At 47.5% G+C, this 20,378-nt stretch overlaps 1 protein-coding gene across 1 annotated transcript; it reads right to left on the reverse strand.

Annotated features, from left to right (window-relative positions):
- Positions 1 to 4,183: 4,183 nt before the first annotated feature.
- Positions 4,184 to 14,492, reverse strand: LOC103732790 (E3 ubiquitin/ISG15 ligase TRIM25-like). The gene is given in 9 exon segments (XM_029562666.1): positions 4,184 to 5,812; positions 5,815 to 6,234; positions 7,138 to 7,200; positions 7,393 to 7,555; positions 8,363 to 8,596; positions 8,794 to 8,889; positions 12,055 to 12,122; positions 12,430 to 13,023; positions 13,418 to 14,492. Coding segments are annotated over 9 exon segments (1,878 nt in total). The 5' UTR covers positions 13,560 to 14,492; the 3' UTR covers positions 4,184 to 5,714.
- Between the last annotated feature and the right edge of the window lie 5,886 nt (positions 14,493 to 20,378).

Raw genomic sequence — 20,378 nt, forward strand, 5'->3', positions numbered from 1 at the left:
ACCCCCCCAACCCCAATAAATTATGGCCCATGGAATGACTGATAACCTAGCTTTTTTTTAATTAAAAAAAATTTTTTTTTGGTCTTTTTGAGACAGGGTCTCCCTGTAGCCCCAGCTGTCCTGGAACTCACTATGTAGACCAGGCCGGCCTTGAATTCACAGAGATCTGCCTTCCTCTGCCTCGCGCGTGCTGGGATCAAAGGTTAAGCCACCATGCTGGCTTTTAAAAATATTTTTATTTATTATCTTTATGTGTATTAGTGTATTGCCTGCATGTGTGTAAGTGTACACATGTCATGCAATGCCTGAGGAGGTCAGAAGAGGGCGTCAGATCCCCTGGAACTGGAGTTACAGATGGTTGTTAGCCGCCATGTGGCTATGTGGGTGCTGGGAATCGAACCTGGGTTCTCTGTAAGAGCAGTCAATGGTCTTAATTGCTGAGCCATCTCTCCAGCTCTGATATCCTAGTTTTGTGAATAAAATTTCATTGGTACCAGGGGTGAAGTCAGTATAAGAGACATGAGCTAAAGATTAAACAAAACCATAGGGCATGTTTGTAGGATAGAAGGTTATATTGCCTACAGGTGAACAAGCCAGTTTTTCTATTAGAATGTAATTTGGGCTAGGCTTGGTGGCACACACCTGCCTAGTGGCACCCACCAGCACAGTGGCTAAGGCGGGAAAACTACTGGAAGTTTGAGGCTAGCCAGGGCTACATATTAGGACTCCATTTCATCCCCCCCCATCAAAAAAATATCCCAGGAAAATGTTATGATTTGAGTTGTAACTGTTACAGCTTTCTACAGTTGTAGCTGATTCACAACTCTGTCTACATAAGTCTAAAGGGAAATACTCCAGGAAAGAATCTTAGGGAGGAGTACATTATGTGTAGTTTTGTTGATGCAAGGTTTTTGTTTGTTTTACTTTGAGACCCAGTTTCATGTATCCTAGGCTGGCCTTGAACTCACTATGCAGCTGAGGCTAGGCTTGAACTTCTCAACCTCCTGTTTCTACCTCTCAACTGTTGGAATTACAGACATGTGACACCAGAACAGGGTAGTAGTTTTCTTTGATTTTTTCCAGCCCCAAATTATTTATTTTTTTTAAGTAGTTGCATTTTTTATTAATGATCTGTGAAATTATAGATAGCAGTATTTACCAAAGTGTCAATCAATAACACTTCCCCAGGTACTGCACTGAAGTAGATACTGGCTGTAAATACCCTCTGGGCTAATTCCAGGCACGTGGATGGAGAGCTAGCATGCATTTCCTGGTCCTCAAGCCCACTAATCCAGCCTGGCTCATCAACTGACTATAATTCAGTCTGGAGGAAACACACATTAGTAGGGAGATCCAGTGTCCCTAACCTCTTCTCTTTTTAAAAATTTATTGAGAATTTCATACATGCATATAAGGTGTTTTGATCAAATCCATGCCCAACTCCTCCCATATCTCCCCATCACTGTATTTCCACATTGTGCAAGTCTTCTGTAATGAATGGGGGAAGTGGGACACACAGTATTTAAAGAGGCAGACTGCCTGGGTGGGACCCTGGGCTTAGCAGTGGTATATGTTTATGACCTTGTGAGGTCCTCCTAACTGTTCATCTGTTTCCCCATTGTGGGGCTGATGAATACATATGCATAAGGTTACTATGAAGATGAAATGAGTTAATATGTCCTCCATGTTCCATTTCCTAGGAATATGACTGGCACAAAGTATGCACTATTGCAAGAAAGTGCAATTTTTTTTTCAATTTTTCATTGAAAGAAAAATTGCTTTTACAATCAGAAATGGCAAGATGTTGCTTTATTATCCAAGTGATACATGAATGCCATCTTAAGGAATGGTATAGAATGTGAACATTTTTGGTTTTTTGTTTTGATTTTGGCTTTTTGAGATGGGCCTCACTATGTAGCCCTGGATGATTTGGAACTCACTATGTAGACCAGGCTGGTCTCAGACTCACAGAGATATGCAAGCCTCTGCCTCCTAAGTGCTGGGATTAAAGGCATGCACTATTATACCTGTCAAAAAATGAAGAACTTTTAAAAATAACTGCTTGATGTGGTGGTGCACATCTTTAATCCTAGCACTCAGGAGGCAGAGGCAGGTGGATCTCTGTGAGTTCCAAGCCTGCCTGGTCTATATAGCCAGTTCCAGGCCAGCAAGGGCTACATAGTGAGACCTTGTCTCAAACAAAACAAAAACCAAAAATCTGGAGACATTCATTTCAGATTCATGATAGAGAAGGCTGGTCATGGTGATGCATTCCTGTAATCTTAGCACTAGGCAGGCGGAAGCAGGAGGATCAAAAGTTCAAGGCTAGTTTCAATTACAGTTGAGTCCAAAGCTGCTCTGGGCTATTTACTATTAAATGAGACCCTGTCTCAAAACACAATGAAACAAAACACACAAACCCCCAAATCAAACCAAAGATTTAGGTTAGAAATATATTCACTGACGAGTACAGCTCAGTGGTAGAGTGTGTGCTGAGCATGAGTAAGCCTTGACTTCTGTATGACGTCTCCAGCAAAGAAACAGTATCACTAAGTCCTAACTCGGGAACAGGAGAACTTGAAGTTGTGGGTGGTGAACTGGCTCAGCAAACTTCCCTGAGTTACTCCATTTTGTTCAGAGCCATTTCAGCAGCAACTTTGCTCCACACCAAAAGGAAAAGGGGGGCAACCTTGGGCCTTGGAAATTTGCCCTTGCCATGAACCATGGAATGTGATAATTCCAGACATTATACATTTTTACTAACCAGTCTAAAACAGTTGGCCAGTTTTAAGGTCACAAAGTTGATTGCCAAGTTATATGACTGTATCACTTGTCTGTATAATGATTGGTTGTTGATTAATAGAGTCAAAATTCTGCTATGTTGTACAAACCTGATTGGTTCACAAATGTCCTGTTTTAATAATAATTCTGTAATCCTATAAAAACTCTGACCTGACAATCATCAGGGCTGCTTCTACTCCCGAGATAGACAGCCCGGCTGGTCGAAAATTAAAATTTACCTTGCTACTTTTCTTAAAGAGATGTTGGTGATTTTTTTACGAACTCTGTCCTATAACAGGTGGCATTCCAGAGAGCGTTTTCACCCTAGCTCCACCTTGAGGAATGGGATGGGAGAAGTAGGGTTCACTAGCTGAACTTGTCACCCCTGAAAGTTGACAATATATTTGAACTTATCTACGGAGTATAGTATTTTTAATAGATTTTATTTTTATTTTATGTGTATGAGTGTATTGCCTACATGTTTAAGTGCACCCATATTGTGTAATGCTTGAGGGGATCAGAAGAGGGCGTTGGATCCCCTGGAACTAAAGTTATGGATGGTTGGTTGTTAGCTGCCTCATGGGTGCTGGAAATCGAACCCAGGTCCTCTGCAAGAGCAGCCAGTGCTCTTAACCACTGAGCCATCTCTCCAATAATTCAGTTTATGTATAGTGATTTATTTTTGCTCTTCTGGAGATTGCATCCAGGACCTCTGGCATGCTGGGCAATCACTCTACCACTGAGCTATACCCCCAGCCCAGTCCACATATAATGTGTACTGATCAAATGAGTATAATTAGTTTTTCCATCTCCAATATTACTTCTACCCCTCTCTGATACTTTCACCTGGGAGGCTGTGTGCTGAGTCATGACCAAAGGACCCTGACATTTTGGTTTGCTGGTTTGAGGACTCCCCAGTGCTACCATGTGGACTCCTAGGGGATGTGGACCCCAAATAAGAAAGTTATTTAGAAAGCAAGAAACATCCCTGCACCGTTGGATGTGTGCTCCGCGAAACCATGACTTAGCACACACCACCCTATAGCTACATATTCTTAGGAGCTGGGGAGGTGACAAAGTAGCCTCCCTTGTCAGTTCCCTAGACCTAAGGACTTTGGTCACGTCATTCTGCTGTCTACTTAGGCTGTGTGTTCACCTCCTGTGTGGTTCCTCACCTCAGCACTGCCATAAAGAACACTCAGTGCTCTGGCTCTGGCTCTTCTTGATCTACCTACCTACCTACCTACCTTCCTTCCTTCCTTCCTTCCTTCCTTCCTTCCTTCCTTCCTTCCTTCCTTCCTTCCTTCCTTCCTGTTTCTGTTTCCTTCTTTTTCTTTCCCTCCCTCCCTCCCTCCCTCCCTCCCTCCCTTCCATTTGCAGGGTCTTGTGTGGTCCAGGCTGGACTTAAACTATGTAGCTGAGGATAACCCAGAATTCTTGATCCTCCTGCTTCCATCTCTCAAGTGCTAGGACTATAGACACACAATACCATGCCTAGCTCCTTGCAACCCTTTGAGACAGAGTCTCACTATATAGCTCAGGCTGGCCTGGAACTTGGAGCAGTCCTCCTGCCTCAGCCTCAGATATGCTGGGATAATAGGTATGACCCATGATGCTCTGCTGGCTCACCTCTTGACCCGGGAAGAATGAAGGTGGGAGTCAGAAGCCAAGATTTAGGCATTTGGGGATCAAAGAAAAGCTCTTTCAATATGGCGAAAGATTTTCATAGCCTTATACCCTACCCTACGGGGACAGCAGCCTCTGAGAAGCAAGTCACTGGGGCGGAGGGAAGACTTCCAGGGACGTAAGCACTGGTTTACAGCCAGAGCTTGCTCAGAGGCACCCAAAGAACTGCATCTAAGGAGACCTTCAGAGCACACGTCTTCCTTCCCTTCCTTCCTTGCCCACCCTAAAAGGAGTGCCTCAAGGAGAAAACAGGGTCACCAATTTCTCCAGGAACGGGCAGGGCAGGAGTTGAATTCCGAAGCACCCTCCTGGTGGGCCTGGCTGCCAGATGCCTTAGGGGCTTTCGCTCCTGTGACTTGTATCAGTTCCTTTCTGGAATGGATCATTAACTTTACTGAGGCTTTGCTTTAGACCCACAGGAACTGTGGCTGGTTGAGGCTGGAAATTCAGAGGCAGTTTCTCACTGGGTAAGGCTTTGATCCCACTAGTTGCCCTCTGAGAGGGCCCCTTGGCAGCAGCCTGGGTGCAACCTCTGTACAGACTTCCACATACTCCACTGAGCAGGTTAGATGACAAAGGCCAGTCCCTGAGTGAGGTGGGCTGATGACTGGGGCAGGGAACTACTCTGATGTACCATAAAGAGGGTGGTGGGTGATGTAGATCCCACCCAGTATGGTGGCTTCCCCATCCAGCTTGTCCTGGACCCAGGTCTTCAGCCCACTGGCCTTGGTATCTGATAGACCTGGGGCTCCTCAGCCTTAAATTCCCCACCCTCAGTTAAGCTGGAACTCAGACTGACCAGCTCTCCCCTGCTCTGTCCACTTCCACATCAACAGTATGGTCACCTGGAGAGAGAGGAGCCAGAGGCTATTCCACTAGGCCCAAGCCTTTGGGGACAGTGTTGGGTGACAAACCTGGGCAGAGAGAACCAATGCCAGGGACCTCTGCTGGGGTGGGGAATGGGTGGTGGGCTGAGCATTTAATGTCGTTCCCATCTGAAGGTGGGGGGGCGGGGTATGCCATCCCCAAGGGAACTCCAGCCTGGTTCAGGACATCCTATTGGGAATTCCCAGGCAGGTGCCACCGGTAGAGTTCAGACATAGGACCTAGAAGCAAGTGGGCCACCCAGTTGCATCCTAGGCTCAGGGGGACCACACAGGGGCCAGCCCCCATCCCCCGTGCTCCTGTCCAGCAAAGTCCGCAGAGTCTAGCTTTATTGGCAGCATCCCTGAGCCAGCGGGCGCTGCCTATGCCTCGGAGTACTGCTTGAGGGTGAGCGAGGCTCCGCTGCTGACCATGACCGCGGGGTAGAGGAGGCTCATTCCGCCTGCCGCGCCGTAGAAAGGCAGCCGGCGCCCAAGTCGAGCGCCACACCCAGCGTGTGATGGTAGGAGCCCTGCAGCACTGTCTGCATGTTGTTGTGCCACACCGAGAACTTGAGCGAGTCCCACTCCAGGCACCACGAGTCGGGGTTGCGGCCCAGGAGGTAGACGATGTTGCGGCGGGGGCGGCTGCCCAGCGGAGCGCTGCGGCGGTATGTGACGCCGAGTCACATCCACGAGTTGGACACCTCGGCTTCCCAGTAGTGGCAGCCCTCCGACAAACACGGGTAGCAGAGCACCTGCGGCCACTGCTTGAAGCCCGGTAAAGGGCTGTTGGTGGCCGAGGGCTCCAGGAGGATGCCCAAGTTCAGCACAGAGTGCGTTTCCGTGAACAGGAACAGTTCCTCGCTGGCCGTGGAGGGGTCGAAGTTCAGGTTGCAGTAACCTGGGGTGAGGTCGGGGGGAGTGGTGGGGGTCAAGGGAGTCATGGTCATGGTTCCCAGCACAGAGGGGTGGCTAAGGTGCAGGGCACGTGCACAGAAATCTCAGGATGCTGCAGCCCCCAGTTCCTAGAAGTGGCACCCCCCCACCATCTATGTTTGAGCTCAGGCTCTCCCCTGGAACTCACAATGTAGTCCAGGCTGACCTTGAATTTGAGGCAGTCATTCTGCCTCAGCCTCTCAAGTGCTGGATTACAGACATGAGTCACCACACCTGGCTTTATCTACCCCTTAAAATCTAACTCTGGCAGGGCTGCAGCCAGATAGTCTGCAGAAAGGATGGATGGGTCCCTGTACAAATGTTGCACCTTGCTGGAGACGCTGGGGAGTTTGGAGTCCCCCTCCCCTCCCACCAGACCCTAACAATCTCTTTTTATTTGTTCAGGATGAGTCTGAGTGGGACTGAGACACTGTGAAGGGCTCTTGGCTGAGGTGACTCGCGGCAAAGATGATATAACCTTGACCCTCAATATCTGAGACACTGTTAGGATTTAGCCTCAGGGCCAGGCCAGGGAGAGGGCTTACTGGGACTTCAAATGGAGAGCTTGAATCTGAGAAGAACTGGACAGAGCCCATTCAGTTGGCAAGCACCCGAGTGAGGGCAGATGTTCAAACAAGGTTCAGAGAGCCACAGAAGAGCCAACTTTGAGGTAGGAAGGGACAGGGTCTCTGCCCCTTCTTAACAAGGCCTGGAGCCCAGGTTAAGTCCTTTTGAGGGCCACACTTTGCAGTGAGAGGTCAGGAAAGAGACATCAGGCAATGCTCTGGAGGCCTGAATGCAGGAGAAACACCCAGGGGTCCTTCTCCTTCCCCCCTCCCCCAGGTTGACCTTGGGTTTGAGAACTCACACTGGAGAAGTGTTTTCCTGTCCACAGCTGGAGGCAGTAGCTCATAGGAGTTCATCTTGATGCCTGGGGGGAGATGGAGGAGCTTTGCTGAGGACCCTCTTATAGTATAGCAACTTTTTGGAGAGAGGCTTGGGCATCCTGGAGCCGGTGTGGCCTGGGGCAAATGCACACAGGCAGGTAAGGCTCCACAGTCACTGCTCAGCCAGGGTGGTGCCACTCCCAAGCTGCAAGACTCCAGACAGCCCAGAAACTGACCCTTCAGGAGGAGCTGGTTAATGAAGCTGAGACCTATGTCCACTAGCTGGATGCGGAGCTGTGCCAAGGTTTCTGGCAGCTGGAGGAAGCTCTGTGTCTCCTCACAGTCGGTACCCATCAAGGCTTCGGTGCAGGCTGGGAAGTGCTTCAGTCTGGGGAACTCCTGCTTTGTAGAGAAGAGCAGGTAATATTATCATTTGCCTCTGCCCAAGCAGGAGCCCACTCAGCCCCCAAACCGTGGGCAGGCAGAAGTTGCCCATATTCAAATGTGGACACCTATCTCTTGCTGGTTGTTTAGACATCTTAGGTTAGGACTTGAGTAAAAGTCTGGCTGCTGTAGAAAACAGTGGATTTCAGATGAGCCTATCACTGCTCAGTCAAAATCATTGCTAAGTTTATCCTGCTGTGCAGGGAGGGACATGGTAAGCAAGGATCCTTGAAATCTACCCAGAGGTGTGATGGCAATTTAAGGAAGGAGTTCTGTGTTAGGAGGTCCCTGGCATAGGGTTTAGTCCCCGTGTGTAGGGGAAGATGCTGCCAATTTCTGGGCCAGCCATCTCGCCTAGTACCTGCCCCCCCCAATCCCTCCCTTCACCTCCCACTCCCCACCTTGCAGTAACACCACACCAGGGCTGGGTAGGAAAAGGACATAGACTGGCCTGACCTCACTTTTGGCTGTGGTCTGGGGAAGATTGTATTATATGCTCAGAATCCCAGGACACACTCCGTCTTTTCCTGAGAATCAAAAGCAGGAAAGCAAGGTGAAGACTGAGCTCTGCAGCACAGCAAGAAACAGGTTATTGGTGTGAACTCTGGATGTCGGCCTGGGGGCTCCCTGAGTCAGGAGATGGCTAAGGTGATGCATCCCTGTACCCTGATCATTTTGTTCCTGCTCTGGATATATCTATCTGTGGGTGGGTGGAGGGAATGTGGAGGCCGGGACAGGGCCTGGTCCAGAGAGGGGTCTTGCCTGCAGGAATTGTTCATCACTCCTGTTGGTGAGCAGGCTGTGGAGCCAGATACTGCCCCCCTCCAACTTTAGGAGCCGGCTGTGACTTTGCTGGATAGAGCTACCCAGCTTTCCTAGGGCAGCTGCCTCCTCTTTCTCCACAAAATCCAAGACCTTTATCTGCAGCTGTTTGACCTCTTGAATGATCTCCGAGAAGCAGGTGTTCACTTCATCGCGCATTGTCTGGATCAGCTTCTGGGGTGGATGTGTAGGGCGACATCCCTGAACCCTACTCCTGTACCTCACTATCCGGGCCCATAGCCCATCCAGGCATCCTGTCTCTGTCCTGTCCCTTTCCAATTCCCGACCATCCCCTCTAGCTTCTGGGAGGTCCCATGAGCTTGATGGAGGATATTGGGACAACCTGGACCCGGCTTGGTGGCCTATCTCACCGAGACAAAGACCACCTGCCCCTGGTGCTTCTGGTTGTCAGAGGCGATGATCAGCATTTGATTCTCCACATTGGCCTGCATCTTCCAAACTTCCACCTGCAACATGTGGGGGGGGCAGAGGGGGTGGGGTGGGGCTGATTCAGGGAGGGAGCTTCAGAGAAGCCTTACTGGCCATCCCAGAAGGGATGTACCCCTTGCATTTGCGTGCTTGGTTTCGGTGAGAAAGAGACCAGAGTTAGAGGGCAGATGGCCCATGATCTCCACGTCTTTACTCTTCATCACTCACCCTGAGGGACTGCCTCCCCATTCATAGGAATCAGGTCTGCTCCTGACAGTGATGACCACAGGGCTTCAGGACATAGGAAGGGGCTGGGAAGTGTTCAGTGGCTTGAGCCTGGCAAGAGGTGGTGAGGTCAGGTAGCCAGAGCATGTATATAATCTCCTGGGTACCTTCAGGGTAGTGTTGCCCAGGTCCAGTCTTTCTATGTAAGCCCACGGCTACTTGCCTTATTACAGTACATCTCAGAACAGTGCTTTGGTGAGTTAAGAACACTGGCTGCTCTTGCAGAATTCAATTCCCAGCACTCACATTGCAGCTAACAACCATCTGTAACTCCAGTTTCAGAGGGAATCCAACGCCCTCTTCTGACCTCCATGGGCATTTCATGACATGGGTGCACTTACTTACATACAGGTAATATACTCATACACATAAAATAGAAATAATAATGGGGCTGGAGAGATGGCTCAGTGATTAAGAGCACTGACTGCTCTTGCAGAGGACCCGGGTTCCATTCCCAGCACCCACATGGTGGCTACAAACGGTCCTTAACTCCGGTTCTGGGGGAATCCGAAGCCCTCTTCTGACCTCTGTGGCACTGCATGACAGTGGTGCACTCACATACATGCAGGCAACACACTCATACACATAAAATAAAAATAATTAAAAAAAATAATTTTTTTTTTGTCTTTTTGATACAGGGTCTCCCTGTGGCCCCAGCTGGCCTGGAACTCGTATGTAGACCAGGCTGGCCTCAAATTCACAGAGATCTGCCTGCCTCTGCCTCTCAAGTGCTGGGATTAAAGGTGCGCACCAAAAAATAGTTTTAAAAGGAATATAAACATTAAATTTTGAAAGTTGAAGAATGAAGAACAAGATGTGGTGGTACACTCCTCAGCACTCAGAGGGTAAAGGCAGAAGGATCAGAAGTTCAAGATCATCTGAAACTACATAGGGTAGGGAGTAGGGAGTTCTAGGCTAGCCTGGGCTGCATGAGACCCTGCCTTGTGTGTGTGGGGGGGAATAAAAGAAAGGGGGAGGGAGTTAACTAATTTAACTTGATATGTTTGCAATTTTGTGTGTGTGTGGGGGGGCTGTATGTGTGAGTTGCATGCATGTATGGAGGCCAGAGATAAATACCGGGTGTCTAATAGTTCTCTACCTTATCATAAATGTTATTTATTTTTATTGTATGTGTGTGTTTTACCTATACGTATGGAAGTGCGCCATGTTCATGTAATGCCTATGGAGGCCGGAAGAGGACATTGGATCCCCTAAACTGCAGTTACGGACAGTTGTTAGCTGCCATGCAGTTGATGGGAACTGAACCCAGGTCCTCTGCAAGAGCAGCCAGTGCTCTTAACCACTGAGCCATCTCTCCAGCCCCACACCTTATTTTCTGAGACAGGGTCTCTCACTGAACCTGGAGCTCATTGATTCAGCTAGACTGCCTGGCCAGCAAGCCCCAGGGACCCTCCTGTCTCCTCTTTCCCAGTGCTGGGATTACAGGTGCACACCACCATTGCCTGGCTTTTTTGTGGATGCTGGGGGTTGGACTCAGGTCCTTATGCTTACACAGGAAGCACTTTACTGACAGAGCCAGTCTTTTTTTTTTTTTTTTTTTTTTTTTTTTTTTTTTTTTTTTCTTTATCTTTTGAGACATGTTTTCCTATATAGTCCAGGCTGGCCTGAACTTCAGGTCTTCCTGCCTGAGATTTTAAGTGTTTTTAGTATTTCAGGAGTGTGCCACTATACCTAGTTTTTGTTTTTGTTTTGTTTTGCTTTCTTGTTTGTTGTTTCTGAGGCATTTACTATGTAGCCCTGGTTGTCCTGGAACTCACTATGTAGACCGGGCAGGCTTAGAACTCAAGCAGTGTTCTTGCCTCAGCCCCCCTACAAGCATGTGTCACCACACCTGGCTTCAGCTTCTGTGCTTCTATGTTGATGATGCCAGTGTAGATGTCTGACATGCAGTTCTGCATCCCTCCTTCACTTAATGTACCAGTGCCTTTTCATATCCTAATATAACCCATCACACCAGCAGCCACCTAACTTAAAAAATTATTACAGGAGATGAAGATATATCTCTTCTGTTAAAAGCACTTGCTGTTCTTCCCAAGTTCGGTTCCTAGCACCCATGTTCGAAGCTCACACCTGCTTGTAACTCCACCCCTAAAGGATCAGATGCTCTCTTCTAGCCTCTGAGGGCACTTACACTTATGTGGCACACACACACACACACACATAAAAAAAAAATTAGGGGGCTGGAGAGATGGCTCAGTGGTTAAAAGTTTCTGCTGTTCTTACAGAGGGCCAGAGTTCAGTTCCCAGCACCCACATGGTGGCTCACAACCACTGTAACTCCAGCTCCACGAGATCCAACTCCCTCTTCTGGCCTCCAAGGAAACTGCACACAAATGCACATACTCCCCCCGCCATGTATAATGAAAAGTAAAATAAACTTAGTAAAAAACAAATCTTTAAAATTTATTATTATGGAGGCTGGAGAGATGGCTCAGTGGTTAAGAGCACTGACTGCTCTTGCAGAGGATCCAGGTTCGATTCCCAGCACCCACATGGCGACTACGAACCATCCTTAACTTCAGTTCCAGGGGAATCCGAAGCACTCTTCTGACCTCCGTGGCATTGCACGACATGGGTGCACTCACATACATGCAGGCAATACACTCATACACATAAAATAAAATATTTTAAAAAAACTTTTAAAAAATTTATTATAAGCCAGGCGTGGTGGTGCATGCCTTTAATCCCAGCACATGGGAGGCAGAGGCAGGCAGATCTCTGTGAGTTCAAGGCCAGCCTGGTCTACATAGTGAGTTCCAGGACAGCTGGGGCTACAGGGAGACCCTGTCTCAAAAAGACCAAAAATCCCCCAAAACTTTATTATTATGTGGGCATATGTGCATGTCGTGGTTCACTTAAGGTCAGAGAACAGTTTTGGGGAATGTGTTTTCTCCTACCTTTATGTGGGTTCTCAGGATAGAACTTAGGTCATCCGGGTGGCAAGCACATATACCCTCTGAGCCATCTCACCAATCCCAATTTTTTTTTTTTAATTTGGTCTTTTTGAGACAGGGTCTCCTGTAGCCCCAGCTGGCCTGGAACTCACTATGTAGACCAGGCTGGCCTTGAACCCACAGAGACCCACCTGCCTCTGCCTCCCGAGTGCTGTGGCTTATGCCACCACACCCAGCTTGCCTAATTTTTTTTTTTTTTGAGAGAGTGTCTTGTTATGTTGTCTGTACTGCCCAGACTCCTCAAAGTCAAGCTTCTCCTGCCTTAGCCTCTTAAGGCTATATTTGACTATAGGCAGATACACAAAGCCTGGATTTAGCTGTATAATTTTCCTCCAAGGAAATGTGACAGCCTCTGAGAGCCCAGGGCCCTCCTTGTTCGGGACTTGAGATCCCACACAGGCTCCAGCAGCTGATGGTCCTGGAAGAGCTGGTCTTCAAAGTGGCTGCGCAAGTGTTTCTCACACAAGGAAGCCATGCACTGCAGGCATGACTTGACAGATGGGAGCTTCTGTGGGGAGCAGAAGTCACAGGGCACATCCGTGGGCCCAGCCAGGTTCCACAAGGGCCCTGAAGTCTAGCCCTTGGCCTGGGTGAAGCAGGCCACCATCTCCCCGAGGATGACATTCTTGCACAGGAGGGGCCTGGTGGGGAAGCTCTCTCTGCACTGGGGGCAGTAGTGTGTCTCGCCTATGGCAGCCTGGTGGTCCCAGAAACTTTGGAAGCAAGTCATGCAGAAGTTATGACCGCATGCTGTGGTGACTGGGTCTCAGAACACTTCCAGGCAAATGGGACAGAGGACTTGGTCTTCCAACATGCGTTGGCTGCTGTTGCTACTCATCAGGAGCTGAACTTGGGCCGATCTGGAGGCCTGGGCAGGGAGCTGTGGGGTTGGGACTTGGTCCTGGGCTGATCCTGAGGAGACAGAGAAAGCCTCGCTTTGGGGGTGAGGCACAGTCCTCTTGGAAAGAGCCCATGGGGTACAGGGCTGTCTCAGTAGCCAGCCCCCTTGCGGGCAGACAGTAGGAACTGATTTCCATGGCTCAGCCCCAGTTGTGGGTAAAAGGGTAAAGAAGGAAGGACATCATGACATGGGGAGGGTGTCATCTTGGCACCTTGGAAGAAAGATCAGAAGTGCAAGAACTTATGTGAAATCTTCTGCATGTCAGCGACAGCCAGATACTTTGATGCCCTGGGTAAGAAGAAAATGAACCTGGGACACTCAGGCACCGGGAACTGGCCTCAGCCTCCCTCACCAGGTCCTGGAGCAGTCCCCATCCATTGCCCTGTGCCCCACTTGGAGACTTACCTTTCCCTGTGCTGCTGTTTCGTGGTCTCCCTGTCGGGGCACCCCCTTCCTTGAGGACTGCTCCAGTTTTGCTGATGTCACAATTCAAGTGCAACCCGGTCCTGGTGCTGCCTGTGATGTCAGCTGGACACAGGTATGTCATTGACCATGCTGCAGTACTGATGTGTTTTGCCCCTCCATGGACCAGTTTTTAACTCCAGAATCTTCATCCTTGGAGCTGGCAGAGTAGCCACTAGCACTTGGGACCATTTACAGGGGATGAACTAGCCTCTATTTCTGACCAAGAGGGAGCATGGCAACTAAGCGACAGGGGGCTCTTGGGAGCTTGTTTACGCTCTCTAGAGCACGATTCTTGTGAATGAACAAACAGGACAAGGTCCTTTCTTGTACTAAAATATAATCCAAACGTCATTCTGTTTCTCCTCCTCTATTTACTGTTTCTTCTTCCTCCTTCTTCTTTCTCTCCTGTAGCAGGAGGCCTCCAAAGATGGTGCTGACCCAGAGCCCCGGGATTCAGCGAGAATTCACTTCACTTCTTGGTCCACAAATAGCCTGCCAAAAGGAGCCCAGGCCTCCGTACCCTGCTCTGGAGCCCAATGACTGCCGACAGACTGTGTGGACCAATCAGACAACGATACGCTGACTAAAGGGACTTGGGGGTGGAGAAAAGGGAACTGTAACGCCCGCCCCCTCCTGCACCTCCCCTAGTGCTTGCTTCTACCCGACTCCACGCCTCTTGCTCCCCGTAATTGGCAGGGGACCCGATCCAGGTCAGGGTCTTCACAGCTGGCCTGAGGAGAACCCGCAACACTTTCCTTCCTCTTCCTCCTCCTCCGTCTTCCTCCTCCTCTTCTCCCTCTCCTCCTCACTTTCAATGCTGGTGACCAAAACCCAGGGCTGTACATCTGCTGGGCAAATGCTGTACCACTGAGTTACATCTACAGCCCCAATCCAAGCATTATCTGATGGGAGATCCGACTGCCTGTTGCTTTCACTCTGGTTCTGATCCTGGGAAGGAGAGATGAGGGATGAGAGAAGCCAGAGAGCCCCCCTATCATCGTTTAGCGGTTTCCTGGCAGTCAATTCCTGTTCTTCCCCGCCCAACATGAGAAAGGCTCTAAAACATTTGCAGTATGTCAGTTTGCTTCAGCCTGTTGGCCTGACTCCTCATATTGATTAGAAGTGTTGTAGAAAACCAGGCAGCGAGAAATGAAGCCCTCTCCTGGAGAGTTGGAGAACTTACTTTTTATTATGCTTTTGGACCCAGACAAGCTAACGCTCTGAGGTTCTGGGCCTCAATTACAGAAACCCATACTGGTTTTCACATCTTTTTTTTTTTTTTTTTTTTTTTTTTTTTTTTTTTGGTCTTTTTGAGACAGGATCTCCCTATAGCCCCCGATGGCCTGGAACTCACTATGGAGACCAGACTGGCCCCGATCACACAGAGATCCACCTGCCTCTGCCTCCAAGTGCTGGGACTAAAGGCGTGCACTACCATGCCTGACCTTATGTCATTTCTTAACAGTTATGGCACTGGTGCATTTAGACTATAGTCTATGTGACTTTCAGCACAAATATCTATGTGTATGTAAGCCATTATAAGAAATCCTTTTGTGGTCAAGCAGTCATTGTGTTTACAGAAGCAGATGCTGCAGCAAGCTGTGCAATTTACTGCTTGCATCAATGCAATGCTTGCATTCAATGGTTAACAGATGTTTCACTAGATAACTGTAATACCTGCTTCTGGCCCCTTTGTGGTCTCAATTTTACTTTTACTTAGTGTAGTTAAGTATTTACTAGGAGCTGGGCATTGTAGCACATGCCTTTAGTTCCAGCACTCATTGTGGGGATTCAGAGGAAGCATTTTAGTGTTCTATTAAATACCATGTTTGCTGTAAGTTCATCTGTAGAAAACTAAGACTAAGGAGAGTTCCTTTGTTTTGCGACGCAGGGGTTCAAATCCAGGGCCTCATGTATATTAGACCCTAGCTTCTTAAACTGTGGACCTTGAAAACTTTGGCCACAGTAAAAGGTTCCTGAACTCCCAGTGACCAAAAACTAATTCAAAAGCAAATGTGTAATGAATTCAAGGTTTTTCTGGTCACATTGCACGTCATTGCAGTCTGAACACACAACATGTAGTGGTTGTCACTGCACATGTCACACTGTATAACACCAACAAACACTGCCTGAGACGCCTCGGCTCAGATTGTAGAGTAGTGTCTGTTATGAATTGCAATGTTTTTACTGTACACATGACATTTTCTGCTCTTACAGAAACATAACAATTTAATTATGGACATATAACATTTTCTTACTGCCGTTCCTCAGCTGTAAGTATCAGATTGATGCACCTTCAGACTGTGGTCCTGAGCATTGAAATCAGGCAAGCCTTGAACCACTGATGCATATCCTCAGCAGGCTTTTAAAGTTTTGTTTATTATTTATTTATTTATTTATTTTTATATGAATGTATGAGTGTATTGCCTGCATGTTGCTGCGGAGGTCAGAAGAGGACTTCGGATTTTCCTGAAACTGGAGTTAAGGACGGTTCGTAGCCACCATGTGGGTGCTGGGAATTGAACCCGGGTCCTCTGCAAGAGCAGTCAGTGCTCTTAACTGCTGAGCCATCTCTCTAGTCCCAGACTTTTAAAAAACTTTTATTTATTTTATGTGTATGCGTGTATTGCCTGCATGTAGGTAAGTGCACCCGTGTCCTGCAATACCCGTGGAGGTTAGAAGAGGCTGTTGGATCCCCTGGGACTGGAGTTATAAACAATTGTTAGTTGCCATGTGGGTGCTGGGATTCGAACCCGTGTCTTCTGCAAGAATAACCAGTGTTCTTAACCGCTGAGCCATCTCTCCAGCCCCCCTCAGCAGCCTTTTTAGTTTCTATTTTGAGTAAGAATCTTAGTAATTTTCCCAGACTGGTCTTGTACTCATTATGTACCTAAGGACAGCCTTGAATTCCTGATTCTTCTGCCTCAGACTCCCAAGTATCTAGGATTACAGGCTTGCACCACCATTTTAAACATTTTAAAATTTATCTATTTAAAATTTTATTTATTTATGGGGCTGGAGAGATGGCTCAGCAGTTAACACTAGTTCTTGTTTGTTTTTGCTTTTTAAAAAAATCTATAATGGACACCAGGCATGTTGCATGTACCTTTAATATCAGCCCTTGGGAGGCAGAGGCAGGTGGATTGCTGGGAGATTGAGGCTAGCCTGGTCTCCATAGCAAGTTCCAGGTAAGCTGTGGCTACACGGAGACCCTGTCTCAAAAACACCAAAACAAACAAACAAACAAACAAACAAACAAAAAAAACTCTGTAATGGATGTTGACATTTTTCTTTTCTTTTTTGCAGGATCTTACTTTGGAACCAAGGCTGGCTTGGAGCCTGGGATTCTGTTTCTGCCTCTTGAATTATGAGATTACCAGTTATTGCATGACTTTTCCTGGGGAGTCTATTCCTATTTCCCCCAAACAAGAAGACAATGACAGACCAAAAGAAATAGTTTCACCCAAGTCTAGCTTAGTGAGCCAATGGGATCACTGGGGTCATTTCCAAGCACTTGGCTGCTTAGGGGCAGTTGCACCACTGAAGAAGAGTCTCTCTTCCTCCTAGTAGTTGTTAACTGCTTGTATATTTCCAGGGAGAGGCCCTGTGAGGATGAGGAGTCCGCTCCTTCCTTCCATGAGGGAACATTAGTGGGCCTGATCCTGTGAGGGGATTGTGTAAGCTAGTCAGGTTCAAAATGGCAATGAATACGTCCACCTCAGAGGAAATAACAACACTTCACTTCTTCCTCTGGTTCTTACATTCTTTCTAACCCCCTTCCATGATGTTCTCTGACACTTGGAAGGGTGACAGAGATGTGGCTGAGTATTGAGCCATTATGCCACATCAAGAGTCACCTGTTCTCAGCAGTTTAACTGGTTGAGTTTTCAGGAACTGCCTTACTTTCCACCGTGAAAAGAAGTGTCCCCGATCAAAAAAGACAGCAGCAACAGTCTGCATACATAAGCACCAAAGTTTAGAAGGCAATTTGACAAACATGTCATCCTCATTTCACAAAGGAACAATAGTAACTTCTCCCATTAGGACCTAAGATATCTCCAGTCATATGTTTTTGTCCTAGTGTAAGTACCAAACATGAGTTCCGTCCTGTGGAGCGGGCCTTAAATCCAATCAGAAGGTAGTTGACTGTACCCACAACAGTCATGTCACTATTATACCAGTGGGTATATCTTGTCTGGCATGCTGATGGCATTAACATATGGGGTGGAGGGGGTTTATATCTGAGCAAGACTGTTGGCAACAATTACCCCCTAGCAGTATGCATGGTGTTTTCTAGCCCTATAAATGCTAGCCAGTAGAAAGTGAGCCTCTGTGAATAACTTCTCATCCATGTTGTGTAAACAATCCTAACGAAACTCATTGGGTCATAAAGAAGGGGGGGTAGGAGGAGAAGAGTGAGAGGAGGAGAGGGAGGAAGAGGCTTGAAAGTTGGGAAGAGGAAGGGGATCAACAGGAGTGGGAGGGGGAAGAGAGGGTAATGAGGGGGATATATTATCAAAATACATTATAAGCCAGGTGTGGAGGCAGAGGCAGGTGGATCTGTGAGATCAAGGCCAGCCTGGTCTACATAGCTAGTTCCAGGCCAGCTGGGGCTACAGGGAGACGGGCTACAGGGAGACTCTGTCTCAAACACCCCTCCCATACAATAAACATTATGTACATGCATAAAAATACAATAAAACCCATTATTATGTACAATTAATATATGTTAAAAGAAAACTTTTGGGTGCGGATGGAGAAATGGCTCAGCAGTTAAGAGCACTGGCTGCTCTTGCAGAAGACACAGATTCAATTCTCAGCAACCACATGGCAGCTAACACCCATCCTTAACTCTGTTTCCTGGAATTTGATGCCCTCTTCTGGCCTCTGAGGGCACTAGGCACACATGTGGTACACTCACATACATGCAGGGAAAACATGCATACATATAAATACATAAATTTTAAAAAGCTGGTGGGGTTTTCTGTTTGTTTTTGAGACAGGGTCTCCCTGTAGCCCTAGCTGGCTTGGAACTTGCTGTGTAGACCAGGATGGCTTTGAACTCACAGAGATCCACCTGCCTCAGCCTCCTGAGTGCTGAAACTAAAGGTGTGTACCACTATACCCAGAAAATAAAAAACTTTTTAAACTGTAATATAAGCTGAGTATGGTGGTACATGCCTTTAATCCCAGCATTTGAAAGGAGGCAGAGGCAGGTGAATCTTTGTGATCTCAAGGCCATCCTGGTCTATATAGTGAGACTTTGTCTCAAAAAGAAAAAAACAAAAACAAACAAAAAAATTGTAATATAGTATATGAATAGATTTAAGGATAGAAATATGTTGGGGGGGGACCTTTCTGTAATGCTGCTGTTCTGATCAGCCATGCTCCTGTAAGCAAGTCCAGTAAACTCCTTGTTTCACCAAGCTAGACTCAAATGGAACTATTTGTTTGATTTCTTGTTGGGTGTCTATCTAGACATTTCTTCACATCTCCCCAGGAAAAATAATGCAGCATTTGGTGCCAGGGTTCTGCTCAGCTGTGGATTCAGCATGGTAACATCAGCATGCCAAGACATGTATCTGGTACAATAGTGGCAAAATCGTTATGGATACAACCAAATGCTTTCCAATTAGATTTGAAACCTGCTCCACAGAAGGAGACCCAAGTTTGGTACTGTAAGGCAGAAATCTGTAGCTGGGGAGGTCATAGGCCCTAGTAGGGAAGATACTGTAGTTACATGGAGATGATGTGTGAAATTGTCTTCTAAACAATTATGCTTATGCCTTGTTTGGTCACAATAACTTCTTTGCAGTGGGCGAAGGTTACTGTGGATACGTATAACTGGTCAAGCTATTGAGAATAAAATGACTATTGTCATAGCATAGTGGCTCAATGCTTAGCCACAAGTGGAAGAAAATAACTAGGCATCTGCATCACCTTCTCCAAAGCTGAGGGAACATTCTAGAAGAGGTGGTGAAAATAATGTAAGAGCCAGAGAAAGGAGTGGAGTGTTATGGAGCACTGTGCAAGGCATAACCATTTCCATGTTGTAATCAGAGCAGCTTTGACCCTCACAAGTGAGGCCCCTGCAAGTGGAGTTAGAGAGGTTGTTAACTGCCCTGTGGGTGCTAGAAACCAAACCTGGGTCCTCTGCAAGAGTAGCCAGTGCCTTATCTGCTGAGCCATCTCTCCAGCTCCATAAAAATTTAGAAACTTAAAAAAATAGTTACATTTATTATTTATTGTTTGCAGGGTAGGGATGTGCTTGGCACATGGTTGGAGGACAATGTGCAAGAACCAGTTCTCTTTCTACAATGCAGGACCCAGGGGTCAAACTTAGGTCATCAGACTTTAACAGCAAGCACCTTTATCCACCAAGCCATCTCACTGGCCCCCAAGTTTAGAAATTTAACAGAAAATTAGAAACTAAAATAAGAAAGTATAGATTATAGGGGGAAAAAATACACTCGGGCTGGGGAACTCAAAAGTAAAGTACTTGCTGTACAAATATGAGGACCTGAATTCAACTCCCAGCACCCACGTAAAAGCCCAGCTATGGTGGCATCCACTTGTAATCTCAGCACTGGAGGGGGTGGGACATAGGGGGATCCCTAGGACTTGCTGGCCAGCTAGCCTGGGCTAGTCTGCAAGGCCCAGGTCCAGTGAAAGACCTTGTCTTAAAAAATAAGGTGGACTGGGGCTGGAGAGATGGCTCAGCGGTTAAGAACACTGCTTGTTCTTGCAGAAGACCCGGATTTGAATCCCAGCACCCACATGGCAGCTAACAACTGTTCGTAACTCCAGTTCCAGGGGATCCGACAGCCTGTTCTGTCCTCTGTGGGCATTGCATGACATGGTGCACTTACTTACATGCAGGCAAAACATGCATACACATAAA

Source organism: Nannospalax galili, unplaced genomic scaffold, assembly GCF_000622305.1.
Source record: "Nannospalax galili isolate Female #2095 unplaced genomic scaffold, S.galili_v1.0 scaffold634, whole genome shotgun sequence".
Lineage (NCBI taxonomy): Eukaryota > Metazoa > Chordata > Mammalia > Rodentia > Spalacidae > Nannospalax > Nannospalax galili.